Here is a 19,682-nt window from a genome sequence, read left to right on the forward strand (position 1 = left end):
AACCCCATCGAACACCTTTGGGATGAATTAGAGCACCGACTGCCAGCCAGGTCTAATCACCCAACATCAGTGCCCGACCTCACTAATGCTCTTGTGGCTGAATGGAAGCAAGTCCCTAACATCTAGTGGAACTACTTCCCAGAAGAGTGGAGGCTTTTATATTAGCAAAGGGGGACCAACTCCATATTAATACCCATGATTTTGGAATGAGATGTTCGACGAGCAGGTGTCCACATACTTTTGGCCATGTAGTGTGTTTATATATATATATATATATATATATATATATATATATAGTTGAAGTCGGAAGTTTACATACACATAGGTTGGCGTCATTAAAACTTGTTTTTCAACCACTCCACACATTTCTTGTTAACAAACTATAGTTTTGGCATGTTGGTTATAACGGACATCTACTTTCTGCATGACACAAGTCATTTTTCCAACAATTGTTTTCAGACAGATATTTCCCTTATAATTCACTGTATCACAATTCAAGTGGGTCAGAAGTTTACGTACACAAAGTTGACTGTGCCTTTAAACAGCTTGGAAAATTCCAGAAAATGATGTCATGGCTTTTAGAAGCTTCTGATAGGCTAATTGACATCATTTGAGTCAATTGGAGGTGTACCTGTGGATGTATTTCAAGGCCTACCTTCCAACTCAGTGCCTCTTTGCTTGACATCATGGGAAAATCAAAAGAAATCAGCCAAGACTTCAGATAAAAAAATTGTCTGGTTCATCCTTGGGAGAAATTTCCAAATGCCTGAAGGTACCACGTTCATCTGTACAAACAATAGTATGCAGGTATTAACACCATGGGACACGCAGCCGTCATACCGCCGCTCAGGAAAGAGACGCGTTCTGTCTCCTAGAGATGAACGTACTTTGGTGCGAAAAGTGCAAATCAATCCCAGAACAACAGCAAAGGACCTTGTGAAGATGTTGGAGGAAACAGGTACAAAGTATCTATATCCACAGTAAAACGAGTTCTATATCGACATAACCTGAAAGGCCGCTCAGCAATGAAGAGGCCGCTGCTCTAAAACCGCCATAAAAAAGCCAGACTACGGTTTCAACTGCACATGGGGACGGACAAAGATCGTATTTTTTGGAGAAATGTCCTCTGGTCTGATGAAACAAAAATAGAACTGTTTGGTCATTATGACCATCGTTATGTTTGGAGGAAAAAGGGGGATGCTTGCAAGCTGAAGAACATCATCCCAACCGTGAAGCACGGGGGTGGTAGCATCATGTAGTGGTGGTGGTAGCATCATGTTGTGGGGGTGCTTTACTGCAGGAGGGACTGTTGCACTTCACAAAATAGATGGCATCATGAGGATGGAAAATTACGTGGATGGAAAATTCTGTGGATATATTGAAGCAACATCTCAAGACATCAGTCAGGAAGTTAAAGCTTGGTTGCAAATGGGTCTTCCAAATGGACAATGACTCCAAGCATCCTTTTAAAGTTGTGGCAAAATAGCTTAGGGAAAACAAAGTCAAGGTATTGGAGTGGCCATCACAAAGCCCTGACCTCAATCCCATAGGAAATTTGTGGGCAGAACTGAAAAAGCGTGTGCGAGCAAGGAGGCCTACAAACCTGACTCAGTTACACCAGCTCTGTCAGGAGGAATGGGCCAAAATTCACGCAACTTATTGTGGGAAGCTTGTGGAAGGCTACCTGAAATGTTTGACCCAAGTTAAACAATTTAAAGGCAATGGTACCAAATACTAATTGAGTGCATGTTAACTTCAGACTCACTGGGAATGTAATGAAATAAATAAAAGCTGAAATAAATCATTCTCTCTACTATTATTCTGACATTTCTCATTCTTAAAATAAAGTGGTGATCCTAACTGACCTAAAACAGGGAATTTCTACTTGGATTAAATGTCAGGAATTGTGAAAAACTGAGTTTAAATGTATTTGTCTAATGTATATGTAAACTTCTGACTTCAACTGTATGTACAGGGTTGGGGTGTAACTGATTTCATGTGGTCAGTTACATGTAGTCTGATTACAAAAAACTGTACCTGTAATCAGATTACAGCTAATTTAAAAATGATTACTTCTTGGATTACTTTTAAATTTAGAAAGGATGTTTGCGAAAAAATATACATTATGACATCTTTTGGTTTTCTCAATGACATTCAATTCAGCATTGAAAAAAGGCGCAAGTTTGTTCCTCCTGAGCGAGTCTGATCACAAGTCAGAAACTTGGGAAAGTAACTTAAAGGGAAAGTAACTGAAAGGAATCAGATTGTGTTTCGGTAATCTAAAAGTTGCATTACTAATAACAATTGTGGATTGGTAACTGTAACTACCCAACCTTATTATATAGATGGCTGACTGTAGGTTATGCAGTCTCTCTGTGATTCCATCTCTCTCTGCTGCTATACAATGGTTTTCCAGAAGATGATGATGATGATGGTACACCAACTACTTTGCAGACAGAGTTCAGTGTGTCAAATCGGAGGGCATGTTGTCCGGTCCTCTGGCAGTCTTTATGGGGGTGCCACAGGGTTCAATTCTCGACCCGACTCTTTTCTCTGTATATATCAATGATATTGCTCTTGCTGCGGGCGATTCCCTGATCCACCTCTACGCAGACGACACCATGCTGTATACTTCTGGCCCTTCCTTGGACACTGTGCTATCTAACCTCCAAACAAGCTTCAATGCCATACAACACTCCTTCCGTGGCCTCCAACTGCTCTTAAATGCTAGTAAAACCAAATGCATGCTTTTCAACCATTCGCTGCCTGCACCCGCACGCCCGACTAGCATCGCCACCCTGGATGGTTCCGACCTTGAATATGTAGACATCTATAAGTACCTAGGTGTCTGGCTAGACTGTAAACTCTCCTTCCAGACTCATATCAAACATCTCCAATCAAATCTAGAACAGCGGGTTAACTGCTTGTTCAGGGGCAGAACGACAGATTTGTACCTTGTCAGCTTGGGGATTTGATCTTGCAACCTTCCAGTTACTAGGCCAATGCTCTAACCACTAGGCTACCCTGCCACCCTGAGAATCATTGAGAATGAGTGTGTGTGAGTGACTGAGCAGGCTTCTGTTGCTATGGCAACACTCAGGTGTTTAAAGCAGGTTGAATTCCGAATGGTACTCTGCTGATGACTGGTTTGCGTGTGTGTGTGTGTACATTTTGTTCATTCATGTGTGTGTGTGTTCCTGTGCGTGAGTGAGAGGGATTGCGTGCACACATCTGTGTGTGTGAATGTGCGTGTGTGTGAACATGAGGTCATATGTATCTATATGAGAGAAAGTCTGTGTGTGTATCCTTGGTCACTTGGTCTATGTGCTGCAGGCATAGAGGGTGTGTCATAGTGTTGTCCCACAGACATCGACGGCGGGAATGTAAATAGCAGGAATGTAAATCCACTGTCTACTGACTGTGTTAGGGAGTACATTTGACTGTGTGTGTGTGTATATATGTTAGTGAGTTTGTCCCATGGTGCCAGTAAGTGAGTTGATTCTGTACAGATTCCACCCTGTATGTATACAATATGCTGTCTGTATGCCATAGATCATACCGTTGTTGTGGCTGTAGCCTATCATATCCTTTTATCTTAGGGGTGAGGAAGGAAGAGGGAGAGAGAGGGGGAGGAGGGGAGAGAGGGGGGAGAGAGGTGTCGTTCAGGGTGTTATGTGTTCTTATAGAGACTGTTGTCGTCTGTCTGTCTGTCTGTCTGTCTGTCTGTCTGTCTGTCTGTCTCTCTCTCTCTCTCTCTCTCTCTCTCTCTCTCTCTCTCTCTCTCTCTCTCTCTCTCTCGACTGATGTACTTTACATGCGCTTGAAAGCAAATACATTGGCAATACTTATATTTTCTATACTGACTAAGTCTTAAGCCTCAATGTTTCTTCATATGGCACGCACACACACACACATAGAGTCAGGAGAATAAGATTATCTGCTGATTACTCAGACATGCGCTTGGTGTTGCCTGTAGAAAGCGCTGATTGTAGACGCTTCAAAGAGGAATTTCACAATTAGCTCACTCACTCACACAGAGTTAGCCTCTTTAGTTTGGTTGGTAAAGTTCACCCAACGCTCTCATCAGTGAACATGTTCTGTGTGTGTGTGTGTGTGTGTGTGTGTGTGTGTGTGTGTTTGTGTGTGTGTGTGTTTCTATGTGGGTACCGGCCCACAGTAAATCCTGCAGACACACACCAAGTTATTCTCTGTTAGTTTGGTTGTTTATGCTTCTTGGCGTGTTCTTTTGGTTTTACAGCCATGGTCTGATTCTTGTTGTGGTCATGTTTTCCCAACACGCTCATAAGCGAACATGTGTGTGCGTGTTGCGTGTGTGTGTGTTTTTATGTGGTGTGCTCATTCCTGCGGACACACACACCCAGGTTCCCTATTGGCCAGTTATCCGTCACCTCCAGTGTGCTCAGGAAATGGTTCAGGAAAGGGTTAGAGAGGAAGGGAAGGAAAAAGCAGCGCAGCGATGACAATGGCCACAGAGGGAGGGAAGGGGGAGGATGGGGGTAGGAGAGGGGGAGACAGGAGGGGAGGGTGTGAACAGAGCCGGCACCATTGACTTCCTCTCTTTCTCCCCTCGACATACTAGAGAAATCTCTCTCCTCTCTCTCTCGCTCTCTCTCTCTCTCTCTCTCTCTCTCTCATTCTTGCTGACACACTCCTAGCTTCAGTCAGCTAATGACTCACAAGACTTACCTCATAGTCTGGAGCGTCTCTTTCTTTCTCTCCCTCTTCCCCTCTCGCTTCCCGTTCCCACTCCTACTGAGTGAGTAAGTGTGAAAGCAGACATGGAGAAGCTGGAAGTTTTACGGACCAGGTCAGGTAAGGCTGCCTGGGAATGCAGGGATTTCGGGAATTGGCGCTTGGAACAACCTAGCACGAGGAGTAGGGTATTTTTCATTACAAGAAACGCTGAGGAATGCTAGCTTATTCGAAAGCAGCAGCGTGTGTGTGTGCGCGCATCTGTCTCTCTCTGTGTGTGTGTGTGTGTGTGTGTGTGTGTGTGTGTGTGTGTGTGTGTGTGTGTGTGTGTGTGTGTGTGTGTGTGTGTGTGTGTGTGTGTTTGTGTGTGTCTGTGTGTGTGTGTGCGCGCATCTGTCTCTCTCTCTGTGTGTGTGTGTGTGTGTGTGTGTCTGTGTGTGTGTGTGTCTGTGTGTCTGTGTGTGTGTGTGTGTGTGTTGGAGTTGGAAAGACCCAAAAAGCTGCAAGAAGTCATGTGTTTGCTGTTATGTTGGACTTCACCACTAAATGGCATGACACAGGAGCCTTCTGTCTTCTTATGTGGAAACTAGCACTTCACTTCTCATGCTAAGATGAGAAAAGCTGAAACGTTGGTTGTTGGCTGTAAGCTTTCTTGTACACAGGAGAAACAGTGGCGTGTCGTGAGATCTCCTTTCTTGTACACAGGAGAAACAGTGGCGTGTCGTGAGATCTCCTTTCTTGTACACAGGAGAAACAGTGGCGTGTCGTGAGATCTCCTTTCTTGTACAAGTCATGCAAGGAAAAGGAGTCCGCGTCTCATTGATAAGGAAATGAGAGTTACGATGCCAAGATATGAAACACTGCTGGCTCTGAGAATGTGTGTTTGTACAGAGGAGTATCAGTGGGGTAAGGGCAATTCCACGGCGACGGAATTACAGCTTTGACTCACTTTCTTCCCTTTGAAGTGTATGCCAAAGAAAAGCCGCAGATTTCAAAGTTGAACAATTTCCACTGTAAAATTGACAAAAACACATTTTGTGGAATAAACGGATGCAGATGGACATTTGTTGGTAATGAAACTACGATACAATCTCCCTCAGGATTTTATGCCACCATGTTTAATAAAACCTAAAAAGTGAAATATCTGCTCCGATGTCTGCAGAAGGAATTGGGTGTCAGCTATGACATGGCACCTTTGGTTATTGAACTACAATAAGTGAAGTGAATTAGAGCCCTGCATAGACATACCATTTAAGGCCCTACCATACCCAGGTCCGATTGCTTCTGCCAAATTTAAAGCGAAATCAGAAATAACCTCCTCAGTTAGTAAATCCATTAGCTTGATCCCTCTCTATGTCTGTCACTCACTCCCTGCGCGCAGGCAGCTCGATCTGCATGCACTCTGCCCAATGGCGGCTCTTAGTCGATGAGTATCCATAGCAACGGCTCGGCTTGGGCTCCTCTGCTCAATGACAAGACGTGAGAGAGCAGTGAGCTGTTTTTCGTCACACTAAACTCCGACAAAACATTATTATTTTCGTGAAATAATCTCTCCTGTTTTTATATTTGACGAGGATGAAGCACTTCTGTCACCATGTTATGATCTTAGTCAGATATGACTGTACTGTGCAGCAGAGCACGAGCAAATGGCTCCGCTTCAAAACGTTGGGGATCAATTTAGTCATACCCAAGACCTAACCGTAACCTAGTTATTGATGGAAAAAAACAGGGCCTACCCGGCCCTAACCCAGTGTATAATGTTGGGGCCCGTCGGGTTGGAAAGTGGATTTACACCCGGTAACGGAATTACAGTAACGGAATAACATCATGGGTCCCTGATCTGTACTACACAGAAATGCATCATTATGGATATGAATGTCCTTCTCCTCATGTTTCACAAGTTTGGACATCACAACGCAGCTCAGCAAAGCACAGTACAGTGCAGTACAATACAATACAATACAATACAATACAGCTCAGCAAAGCACAGTGAGGTACAATACAATACAATACAATACAGCTCAGCAAAGCACAGTACAGTGCAGTACAATACAATACAATACAATACAATACAGCTCAGCAAAGCACAGTACAGTGCAGTACAATACAATACAATACAATACAATACAGCTCAGCAAAGCACAGTACAGTGCAGTACAATACAATACAATACAATACAATACAATACAGCTCAGCAAAGCACAGTGAGGTACAATACAATACAATACAACGCAGCTCAGCAAAGCACAGTACAGTGCAGTACAATACAATACAGCAGAACAGAGTAAGGTAGAGTTCAGTACAGTAGAGTCCAGCACAATAGAGTGAAGTGTAATTCAGTTCAGTACGATATACTGTACTCTACTATATTCTACTTTTCTTTACTTGGTTGTATTGTACTGTTCTCTACTGCGCTCTATTCAGTGTACTGTACAGTGCTATTCAAACGGGTTATTCAAACATTCGTCTATGATAGGTTCAGATTTGGTCCGGTCTGTCTGTGGACGTTAACATTAAGTCCAGGGTGGACTGACCAAATTTCCACTACTTTTCAACGTCCGGTGTCGGCCGGTGCTCGGCGGGTGAGGGGGCTGGTTACAGTAAATGGAAAGAGAGGGGGCTCATGGGTAGGTGTCAGTAAGATCCGGGAGAGGTGACATTAACCGGAGAGTGAGAAAGGCAGAGAGAGCGAGAGAAAATAAAGCAAACAGTTCCAGTGGAAGGGAGGACAGTACGAGGCGACACAACTGTGTGATGTGACTGCTTTGACCAATTCAGCGGCAGTAATTCCATTACTGATTTTTTTGGTGACGGAATTACGAGTTTTGTTCTTTGAATAATTCATCCCAAGAATATGATATCAGTACTCTCGCTGTAACTAATTGATAGGTCTACCATTACTTGTTACTTCTGTGAGCTTTCCTCATGAGGGAGAGAAATGCGAATATATCTTAAAGAGATGTGGTTTTGCACAAGGCAATACTTAAAACAATTTCTTCAAAACTATATTAGTTGGCAGGGGTCTTTACGTGAACACGATTGTGTTTTTATGTAGATCTGTTTCCCATATGTTTATCCGGAAATCAAAGCCTTTACTTATGCCTAATTTTTAAGAAGGAAAAGGGTTGAAAAATGTATCCTATGCTTTAATCTCTCTCTCTCTCTCCACATGCGCCGAAATACAACAGCGAAATGCTTACTTACATGCCCTTAAACAACAATGCAGTTAAAAATATATATATAATTAAAGAGCAGCAGTAAAATAACAGTATCGAGGCGATATACAAAAGTGACTATGCATAGATAATGAAAAGAGTAGCAGCAGGGAAAATAGAGGGGGGGGGGGACCATGTAAATAGTCTGGGTAGCCGTTTGATTACCTGAGATAATTGAGGTAATATGTAGGTAAAGTTAAAGTGACTATACATAGATAATGAACAGAGAGTAGCAGCAGCGTAAAATAGGTGGTGGGGTTGGGGGGACAATGTAAATAGTCCGGGTAGCCATTTGATTAGCTGTTCAGGAGTCTTATGGCTTGGGGATAGAAGCTGTTACGAAGCCTTTTGGACCTAGACTTGGCCCTCCGGTACTGCTTACCGTGTGGTAGCAGAGACTAAAGTGGCTGGAGTCTTTGACAATTTTTAAGGCCTTCCTTTGACACTGCCTGGTATAGAGGTCCTGGATGGAAGGAAGCTTGGCCCCAAGCTTTATGTACTGGGCCGTTCGCACTACCCTCTGTAGCGCCTTGCGGTTGGAGGCCGAGCAGTTGCCATACCAGGCAGTGATGCAACCAATGGTGCAGCTGTAAAACTCTTTGAGGATCTGAGGACCCATGCCAAATCTTTTCAGTCTCTTGAGGGAGAATAGGTTTTGTCGTGCCGTCGTCATGACTGTCTTGGTGTGTTTGGACCATTATAGTTTGTTGTTAATGTGGACACCAAGGAACTTGAAGCTCTCAACCTGCTCCACTACGGCACCGTTGAGAATGGGGGCGTGCTCGGTCCTCTTTTTCCTGTAGTCCACAATCATCTCCTTTGTCTTGATCACGTTGAGGGAGAGGTTGTTGTCCTGGCACCACACTGCCAGTTCTCAGACCTCCTCCCTATAGGCTGTCTCGTTGTTGTCGGTGATCAGACACTGTTGTGTCGTCAGCAAACTTAATGATGGTGTTGGAGTCGTGCCTGGCTTTGCATTCATGAGTGAACAGGGCGTACAGGAGGGGCTTGAGCACGCACCCCTGAGGGGCTCCCAGGGTCCTTAGCTTAGTGATGAGCTTTGAGGGCACTATGGTGTTGAACGCTGAGCTGTAATTAATGAACAGCATTCTCACGTAGGCGTTCCTTTTGTCCAGGTGGCAAAGGGCAGTGTGGAGTGCAATAGAGATTGCATCATCTGTGGATCTGTTGGGGTGGTATGCAAATTGGAGTGGGTCTAGGGTTTCTGGGATAATGGTGTTGATGTGAGCCATGACCAGCCTTTCAAAGCTCTTCATGGCTACAAACATGAGTGCTACGGGTCGGTAGTCATTTAGGCAGGTTACCTTAGTGTTCTTGGGCACAGGGACTATGGTGGTCTGCTTGAAACATGTTGGTATTACAGACTCGGTCAGGGACAGTCACTCTGTTTTATTGTTGTTTAACCCTTCTGTAAGACCATGACAGTGTTGTACTTAATAAGGCCAGAGGGGTTGTGGTATATGGCCAATATTCATTCCACTAATTTGTTTTTCTTAGGCGGGAAAGTTCGTATTTATTTTTTTTTAAGTTTGAAAGTTCTGGAGTGAGTAAACACTCTGCCATTCTGACAGATGGTCTTGTGATGTTTCTAGCATAAAGCTGTATCTCTATGTATCTCTATGGTTCCTACTGAGCTAGGCCCTGTTGCTACAGTATGAATGTCAAGTCCCCGTGCTGGATACCTCACAGTCACATGTTACTGGTGTGTGTGTGTGTGTGTGTGTGTGTGTGTGTGTGTGTGTGTGTGTGTGTGTGTGTGTGTGTGTGTGTGTGTGTGTGTGTGTGTGTGTGTGTGTGTGTGTGTGTGAGAGAGTCCTACTGAAGGGCTTTCTGCGGGATGAGGGAATTACACACCATTTGAATGTAGTTAAGATCTTTCACCTTGTCCCCTGAACTCTAGGAATCCTTACATACACGTGTTGAGGTGACTGAGTTTGACTGGGGTCACTGCCTCTGTGTGTTTTGAGAGAGGAAACACACACACACACACACACACACACACACACACACACACACACACTGTTTAGGCCCTTGGACTTGTAACAGTATTCCACCATGAGATTCCAACAGTACATTAGAACATTCCATTAGACTCCGGCCAGTCATTAAAATAACTCTAACTATACTATAGAACCGCATACCACAGGCTCAGCTTTCACCATATCACACTTCACTGAAGACAATGTGTCAGGGGTAGGACTAATGTGGCTTTAACACACACACACACACACACACACACACACACACACACACACACACACACACACACACACACACACACACACACACACACACACACACACACACACACACACACACACACTCATTCCATGTCTTTCTATCCTTCTGGGTAATTATCTATAAAAATGAATGGGATAGAAATTAAAGCTCATAGAATTTTTATGCAAACGAGTTTCTAAATGCAGCCTCATCACGCTCCTTAGCCTGACAGATGTAATGACACTGAAGAAAGGATGGATGAGAGAGAGAGAGACCGAGTTAAAGAGCCAATAGTAGGGATAGAGGGAGAGATTATGGAGGGCGGAGGAGAGGAGGCTCGATGAGGGTTAAACCAGGGGGACAAGGAGAGGAGGGTGGAGAAGTGTGCTTAGGAGGAGAGGAGGCTCGATGAGGGTTAAACCAGGGGGACAAGGAGAGGAGGGTGGAGAAGTGTGCTTAGGAGGAGAGGAGGATGGAGAAGTGTGCTTAGGAGGAGAGGAGGCTCGATGAGGGTTAAAGCAGGGGGACAAGGAGAGGAGGGTGGAGAAGTGTGCTTAGGAGGAGAGGAGGCTCGATGAGGGTTAAACCAGGGGGACAAGGAGAGGAGGTGGAGAAGTGTGCTTAGGAGGAGAGGAGGATGGAGAAGTGTGCTTAGGAGAGGAGGCTCGATGAGGGTTAAAGCAGGGGACAAGGAGAGGAGGGTGGAGAAGTGTGCTTAGGAGGAGAGGAGGCTCGATGAGGGTTAAAGCAGGGGGACAAGGAGAGGAGGATGGAGAAGTGTGCTTAGGAGGAGAGGAGGCTCGATGAGGGTTAAAGCAGGGGGACAAGGAGAGGAAGGTGGAGAAGTGTGCTTAGGAGGAGAGGAGGCTCGATAAGGGTTAAAGCAGGGGGACAAGGAGAGGAGGATGGAGAAGTGTGCTTAGGAGGAGAGGATGAGGGTTAAACCAGGGGGACAAGGAGAGGAGGGTGGAGAAGTGTGCTTAGGAGGAGAGGAGGATGGAGAAGTGTGCTTAGGAGGAGAGGAGGCTCGATGAGGGTTAAAGCAGGGGGACAAGGAGAGGAGGTGTGTGTGTGTGTATTTCTGAATTGAGTTGGTGTGTAAATGATGGCTCTGACCTCCATGTGACACTCTCCCAGTGGTATCCCTATGTTTTGGCTCTGTCAGTCTGTGTGTCTGTGTGTGTGTCTGTGTGTGTGTCTGTGCTTGCGTGTGTGGTACCAGATCTTCTTTCTGTGGTCCCTCATGGCTGCCTCTGCCCCACCCTCTCTCGCTCTCCCACTCCTCCTTTTCTTTCTTTCTCCCTGTCTCTCTTCTCTCTCTCCACCCTTCCTCCCCCCTCTCGCTCCATCTACCCCATCTACTCTTTCCTCCAATCATTCAGTATCTTCTCATTTCCTTTATTAACTGTCTCTCTCCTCCCCTTTCCCTCCCCCATCCTTTCCCTCCCCCATCCTTTCCTCCCCCTCCTTCTCTCTTTCCATCTACCCCCTCCTCTAGTAATTCTGTATCTTTAAAAAAATTTCTCCACAATTTTGTGATATTCAATTGCGATTCAATTTCGATCTTGTCTCATCGCTGCAATTCCCCAACGGGCTCGGAAGAGGCGAAGGTCAAGTCCTCCGAAACATGACCCGCCAAACTGCACTTCTTAACACCCGCCCGCTTACCCCGCAAGCCAGCCGCACCAATGTTTCGAAGGAAACACCATTCAACTGACGACACTGTCAGCCTGCAGGCACCCGTCCCGCCACAAGGTGTTGCTAGAGCGCAATGAGCCAAACCCTCCCCTAACCTGGACAACGCTGGGCCAATTGTGAGCCGCCCTATGGGACTCCCGGTCATGGCCGGTTGTGGCAGCCTGTAATCGAACCCGGGTCTGTAGTGATGCCTGTAGTACCTTAGACCGCTGTGCCATTCAGGAGTCAATTCTGTATCTTCTAATTTCCATTATTAACTGTATTCTCTCTCTCTCCCTCCCCCCCCCCCCCCCTCTTCTCTAATAATTTAGTATCTTATAATTTCCGTTATTAACTGTATTGTCTCCAGGCTGTTGTCTGTAGAGAACAGTTTATCCCATCATGTCCTGTGTCTGAGCTGCGGTTTATATTAGGTGTGTGTGGTGTGTGTGTGTGTGTGTGTGTGTGTGTGTGTGTGTGTGTGTGTGTGTGTGTGTGTGTGTGTGTGTGTGTGTGTGTGTGTGTGTCTCAACCCTGGCCTCCCTTCGTGTAGTTCAAGTGTGTGTCTTATCTATTTGACTTGGGTGTGGATGAGGATACAGGACTGCTCTCACTTTTGTCTGCAGCTGGCTTGGAGCATAGATCTAGAATTTATAGAACAGTGATCAGTCCCAAGATTATTCAGTTAAAACAGAATTTCAGAATGTCATTCAAATTTAAGTTGTTCAACGTTTGCAATAGTTCTCCATGTGATACCTAACCAACAAGCACCTTTTTCTGATAGAAATTCCAGATGAAATAAAGGGTGGTGTGTGAGTTCTATATATTGTATATCTACGTCTGAGGTTTATTAGTCTTGTCTGGTCAGGAACTGGACAGGAAGTGGATGGAGAACTGCTTCCTGTCAACCTCCCGCCGATACAATGGGCTCTGGATGTAATCTCTTTCCCTGTGTGTGTGTGTGTGTGTGTGAGAGAGATTGTCTGTACAGTATGTGTGTTTGATGTAACTATACCAAGTTGCTGGGTCCATTTAGACTTAACTTTTAAGCTTCAATGACAGAAAAGCTGCTCAGTTTAGTCTTATCATCTCCCCTAGTAATAGGGGAACAAATCTTCTCTTAACTTTGACTCTTCCACTCACAGCAAAATGGAGTCTTAAAAGAGTCATAAGTACTAACTGTTCTTTAGCTCTGCGTATGTGACTGGTCTCCCTGGGGCCACACTTGCAAACATTAGAAAAAGTTGAAGTTCAAGGTTAAGTTTTAGCATCAGCCTATTAAAATCGTCGACATGGTATCTCGTGATAGGTTTATTACATTGTAGCTGGTCCCATCAGATAACCTGTCACACATTAGCCCTATGCTAACATCACCAGGTTCCAGTGATTATTTCCCGTAACCACCTCCTCATCAGCCTATCAAAGATCTTAAACTTGATGTGATAGAACACTTAGAACGCTCGGCCCGCCACGGCAGTGTGCGCTGACCAGGTCGCTAGGTGCATGGTGTTCTCTCTGACACATTGGTGCGGCTGGCTTCCGGGTTGGATGCGCGCTGAGTTAAGAAGCAGTGGTTGGGTTGTGTTTCGGAGGACGCATGGCTCTCGACCTTCTTCTCTCCCGAGCCCGTACGGGAGTTGTAGCGATGAGACAAGATAGTAGCTACTAATAATTGGATACCACAAAAGTGGGAAGAAAAAGGGGGAAAAATACATTTAAAAAAACACAAAGGGTCATGGTATTTTTCGCCGTTTGCGGCAAGTTCTTATCCCACGTGAGAAATAGTTATTTCCTTTGAAATGTAGAATTACATTTATTGTGATGGTGTGTTGCGAAGGGAATTGCAGCCAAAACCTTCTAAAAGAAGATGACAAATATATTTCATGAGGAGCTTCTTGAAGTTGCTCTTGCAGACCTACACATAGGCTACTGCTACAGGAGTGTAACGTTAGTGATTCCGAAGCAACACTCAGAATGGTGCTCATTTAATAAAGTTTAGATCAAAGCAGAATCAATGTCTCGCAAGATCACTTAATGATGAATTAGTGTTCTACACTGATCAAAAAATAAAGTAACCAAAGTAACCCCAAACAGATATCCCAAACAACCCCAAACGGGTGCCCCAAATGACCCCAAACTGGCACCCTAAACAACCCCAAACAGGTAGTGAGAAAGGGAAAGAGAGAAATAGATAGCGATAGAGGGAGATGGAGAAAGAGAATGGAATAGAGAGAAGGGGATAGAGAGAGAGGAGAGAGAGAGAGAGAGATAGAGAGAGACAGACAGACAGACAGACAGACAGACAGACAGACAGACAGATTGACAGACAGAGCAAAAGATAAAGGGAGGTAGAAATTTAGATAGTCGGAGAAGTCATGTTGATGCAGACCATTATTAAAACTTTTAATGTTCTCACAGTCGTTCGAAGGTCAACGTGGTCAGTCTGTCATGACGTAAGCCTGCAGGCATTGTGTTCTCTAAGGAACTCGTTTTGTTTGACTACAGTTCTCTGCTCAGACTGTCAGCACCTTCTGCAGTAACTAGATATGACATTAATCTGACGTCAACTGCAAAACATTCTAATTGAAAATGCTCTTTAAGCACACATGGCATGTACATCACTTAAAGTGTTACTCTGTACGTAACACCACACCACACTGGGACTGCCTCCCAAATGGCACCCTGTTCCCTACAAAGTGTACTACTTTTGATCAGGGCCCAGAGGCAAAAGTGGTGCACTAGGCAGGGAATAGGGTGCTATTTGGGGACTCGGTCTGTGATTTCCAGTTCTGACACGACACACTCCCTGTTGTTTCATGTCCCATCAGGAAGAACATCCTCAATGGGAGATGTTAATGCCTTAGAACTGTTGTCTTCTTGTTCCTGTGTGTGTGTGTGTGTGTGTTGTTATAATTCCTCTGTGTGTTGCCCTAGTCCCCAGCTGCGTTACTGTGATACATTTAGTAACTAACTCCTCTCTGACTCACATCGCAATGGCTACGTCCCAAATGGCACCCTTTTCATTGTACGGTACTTTAGACCAGGACCGATAGTGCACAAGAATAGGGTGCCATTTGGGTCACATGTATGGGACAAGAGAATGTCCTAGTAGATAAACATTTAGGATACAACTTTAGTCTGTCAGATCACACTTTTTAATGAAAGACAGGCTTTATGAATCGCTCATACGTTCTCCGTAAGCTCTTCTTCTAGTGCTCTCACAAATGTGACACAAATCTTTTTGCCATTTGTTTATGCTTTTTGTAAGATCAAATCCCACAAAAGTATAATGGAAAGATGTCCTCAAAACATTTTTCTTAAACAGGCTTAAAATATTTCTTGGAATTGTGTGCTACAGTAATCCTTTACTGAGGAACAAATAAATGGATACACTACATTGACCAAAAGTATGTGGACACCTGCTCGTTGAACATCTTATTCCAAAAGCATGGGCATTAATATGGAGTTGGTCTCCCCTTTGCTGCTATAACAGCCTCCACTCTACTGGGAAGGCTTTGCACTAGATGTTGGAACATTGCTGCAGGGACTTGCTTCCATTCAGCCACAAGAGCATTAGTGAGGTCAGGCACTGATGTTGGGCGATTAGGCCTGGCTCACAGTCGACGTTCCAATTCATCCCAAAGGTGTTCGATGGGGTTGAGGTCAGGGCTCTGTGCAGGCCATTGAAGTTCTTCCACACCTGACTCGACAAACAATTTCTGTATGGACCTTCTTGTGCACGGGGGCATTGTCATGCTGAAACAGGAAAGGGCCTTCCCCAAACTATAGCCACACAGTTGGAAGCACAGAATCATCTAGAATGTCATTGTGTGCTGTAGTGTTAAGATTTCCCTTCAGTGTGCTTGATTTTATACACATGTCCGCAACGGGTGTGGCTGAAATAGCCTAATCCACTAATTTGTATGGCTGTCCACATACATTTGTATATATAGTGTATCTACTGTATATATGCCTTTGCTTTCAACATGCCAGCCAGGACACAAACTGTCTACTGTAATTCTAGCCATCCTTTTGAACTCGGTTTAGACTCAGAATCTGTGTGTTGTACTGTAAGCTCAGTTGATTCGGCCGGAGGATGAAGGACTTCTGTGTGTGAGTGTGTGTGTGTGTGTCTTTGTGCCATCTGCGTGTGTAGGTTTATGACAGTTGAATGTCAGCGGGTTAGGGGGACCCCTAGGACGAGGGCGAGAGAGCAAGACTGGGGCGTGTGTGTGTGTGTGTGTGTGTGTGTGTGTGTGTGTGTGTGTGTGTGTGTGTGTGTGTGTGTGTGTGTGTGTGTGTGTGTGTGTGTGTGAGAGAGCTCAGGTAGGACGGGTGTGTAGTGACCTCCTTGCTGGGGTCTTTGTTGTAGCGGGGGCAGAGTTGGGGGACAGACCAAGGGGACGGGCGGGGACGACTGACCCTGGCGGACCTCTGAGATCACTTCCTGTCAATCTGCCTCACTGACTTCCTCTGGAAGAACACACACACACACACACACACACACACACACACACACACACACACACACACACACACACACACACACACACACACACACACACACTCCTCATCATGACCTTGAACGAAGTTGCTCAGTCAGCTTGGACAGTATCTGCTGTGTGTGTGTGTGTGTGTGTGTGTGTGTGTGTGTGTGTGTGTGTTCTCAGAGTGGTCTCCTCTCCGAGAGATCACTCCAGATTCAAGTAGAAATGTTACGTCTTTGCAGGTCCCCAGAACACCGGGGAGACTCCGTCAAAACTCTCCACTAGGGGCAAAAATAAGAAACTCAAAAAGAGTGCCCGGAGCTGGGATTTACCAGTATCGTGATACTCAGCAGTATCGTGATACTCAGCAGCATCGTGATACTCAGCAGTATCGTGATAGTATCGTGATACTCAGCAGTATCGCGATACTCAGCAGTATCGTGATACTCAGCAGTATCATGGCAAGGAAACAAAACATGAAGCGGATTTAATTTCTTGAGGAAAACAATCCTAATTTTGGAAACAAACAGCCTTATGTTGTCACCCAGAATCACATTTGTTTATTTTCCGAACTATAGCACACAATGTTTTAAATACAGTATGTTTTTGAAAGAGTTTAGTCTGCTTTGTGTTTTACTTTTTGCCATGGAAATCAGGTATCCTAGTATTATGATGCTGGTATCGTGACAACCCTACTGATATTGAACCTGCGGTTTGGAGCAACTTGGAAATTTGACGTTTGGAGAAACGGTTAATTCTGCAGTGAGACTGTGAGAGCTTGTTGCTAGTCTCTCCTGCTGAGGCCTGGAGCATGGCTGATTCACCTGTAGTCACGGTAACCATGGAATAATAGAGCCAGGGATGATAGCACTTATTAATTCCATAAATATGGTCATCTCCATGTAGGAGTCTGAACCAGGTTTACTGACACACACACACACACACACACACACACACCATGGAATGGTTTGGACCAGGGTGACTGTTGGGGTGTTAGATCATACTTTTCATCGCTTCTCACTCCGTGGTCTGGTTTCTAACACACAAACGCACGTACATACATAAAAAAAAATGTTATTGGTCGCATACACATATTTAGCAGATGTTATTGCGGGTGTAGCAAAATGCTTGTGTTCCTAGCTCCAACAGTGCAGTGGTATCTAACAATTCACAACCTTTGTTGAGGATCAGCATAGTGGAGGTATTGCTTCCAACTTTTACCACCTGGGGGCGCGTTCCGTCAGGAAGTCCAGGACCCATTTGCACAGAGTGGTGTTCAGACCCAGGGCCCCGAGCTTATTGGTGGGTACTATGGTGTTGAAGGCTGAGCTTCTTACATAGGTATTTCTCTTGTCCAGATGGGATAGGGCAGTGTGCAGTGTGATGGCGATTGCATCGTCTGTGGATCTGTTGGTGCGGTATATAAATTGAAGTGGGTCTAGGGTGTCAGGTAGGGTGGAGGTGATATGATCTTGAACTAGCCTCGCAACTTGAACTTGAACTAGCCTCATGATGACAGAATTTAGTGTTACGGAGCGACAGTCTTTTAGTTCAGTTACCTTTGCTTTAATGGTTACAGGAACAACGGTGGACATCTTGAAGCAAGACTGGGATAGAGAGAAATTGAATATGCCCGTAAACACTCCAGCCAGTTGGTCTGCGCACGCTCTGACGACGTGGCTAGGAGTGCCATCTGGGTCGGCAGCCTTGCGCGGATTAAAAAGTTGAAATGCCTTACTCAAGTCGGCCACCGAGAAGGAGAGCCCACAGTCCTCGGAAGCAGCCCGTGTTGGTGGCACTGTGTTGCGTTTAGCTTGTCCAGGAGTAAGATGTCAGTGTCTGCGATGTGACTGGTTTTCCCTTTGTTATCCGTGATTGTCTGGAGTCCTGCCACATACGTCTCGTGTCTGAGCCACTTTGTGTCTGAGCCACTGACTCCACTTTGACTCGGTACTGGCGTTTTTCCTGCTTGATTGCATAACTGCACTGTTTGTATTCAACCATGTTCCCAGTCACCTTGCCGGGGTTAAATGTGGTGGTTCACGCTTTCAGTTTTGCGCGAATGCTGCCATCTATCCACAGGTTTTTGGTTTGAGTAGAATTAGTCACAGTGGGAACAGCATCCCCGAGACACTTCCAGATGAACTCAGTCACTGTGTCAGTGTATACGTCAATGTAATCCTCAGAATCAAAATAATCTTGAAGCATTGTTTCCAAATGGTCAGACCAGCATTGAATAGACCTCAGCACCTTTAATAGACCGTAGCACCATAGCACGGTAACCCACAAATACACACATGCGTAGGCACACACACACACTACTACCCTCGGTCGCACTACCCACTCCTTCTCATCCCGCACAACACCTCTTAGAAATGCAATATCTAGAAATACAACATCTACATCAACAACAGTTACCATGTCCCATCTGTCCAGGCGTCCCAATCGAAGTGGCATTCCATTGCCTTGCTAATGAGCAGAGCACTGAGATGTGTGTGTCCCTGTAAGCGAAACATAGATTTACACGCCTGACAGTTTCACACACACACACATGTATTCACACACGAGAGAGAGAGAGAGAGAGAGAGAGAGAGAGAGAGAGAGAGAGAGAGAGAGAGAGAGAGAGAGAGAGAGAGAGAGAGAGAGAGAGAGAGAGAGAGAGAGAGAGAGAGAGAGAGAGAGAGAGAGAGAGAGAGAGAGAGAGAGAGAGAGAGAGAGAGAGAGAGTATCTTTAGCAGGACCTGGCAGGACCTGGCCTCTCAGGCTGTAGAGATACACATGCTTCCCTTCAGTCTTCACAGTGTGTGTTATGTCTGTGTGTGTGTCCCTTGAGACACAGTCAGAGAGAGGGAGGGAGAGAGAGAGCCTTACTCACTGCACTCGAAGCTTTCTGGCACAAAATGGCTTCTCGGTACTGCAGTAACACACTCTCTGTATTGGGATCCCCTTAAGTTTCTCCCAAGTGGGTGTGACACCTACTCCTGTTGCCTGCTGCACTGTTGCTTGGATTCCACCTGGCGATCTGTTCAGTCTGCTCTGGCCTGTCTACCCATGTCTGGTATAGGTACCCCGGCCTACACTACCTCCCTCTCTCCCGAGCTTTCGCTCACCTCCAGCACACTGTTGGGGCGAATGACTCTGAACTTACAATGGCTAGCCCCAAGTTGTGATATTTTTTGCTTGTGCTTTATGCTATTTGCCCCATGGCTCCTGCGTGCTTTGTTGACTAGGAACTTGCTTGTTTACCCAACTGTGGGACAGTTTTTGTTTGTTCCACACTCGGGAGTCAGAGTCGCGGACTCTTGGCCTCCCATCCTTTTCTAACCACCATTCACCGGCTTTATATTCA

General features: G+C 45.4%; 1 protein-coding gene across 3 annotated transcripts in view; it reads left to right on the forward strand.

The window, feature by feature from the left end:
• Window positions 1-19,682, forward strand: part of nhsl2 (NHS-like 2) — a 152,163-nt gene that overhangs the window by 88,327 nt on the left and 44,154 nt on the right. The window contains exon 1 of one of the 3 annotated variants that reach the window (XM_036957751.1): window positions 4,599-4,833. The exons of the other annotated variants lie outside the window; for them this stretch is intronic. Within the exon in view, the coding sequence (XP_036813646.1) occupies window positions 4,800-4,833 (34 nt within the window). The 5' untranslated portion in view covers window positions 4,599-4,799. Of the gene's footprint in view, window positions 1-4,598; window positions 4,834-19,682 lie in introns of those variants that run through there. 3 annotated transcript variants of the gene reach the window in all.

Source organism: Oncorhynchus mykiss, chromosome 21 (genome assembly GCF_013265735.2).
Source record: "Oncorhynchus mykiss isolate Arlee chromosome 21, USDA_OmykA_1.1, whole genome shotgun sequence".
Lineage (NCBI taxonomy): Eukaryota > Metazoa > Chordata > Actinopteri > Salmoniformes > Salmonidae > Oncorhynchus > Oncorhynchus mykiss.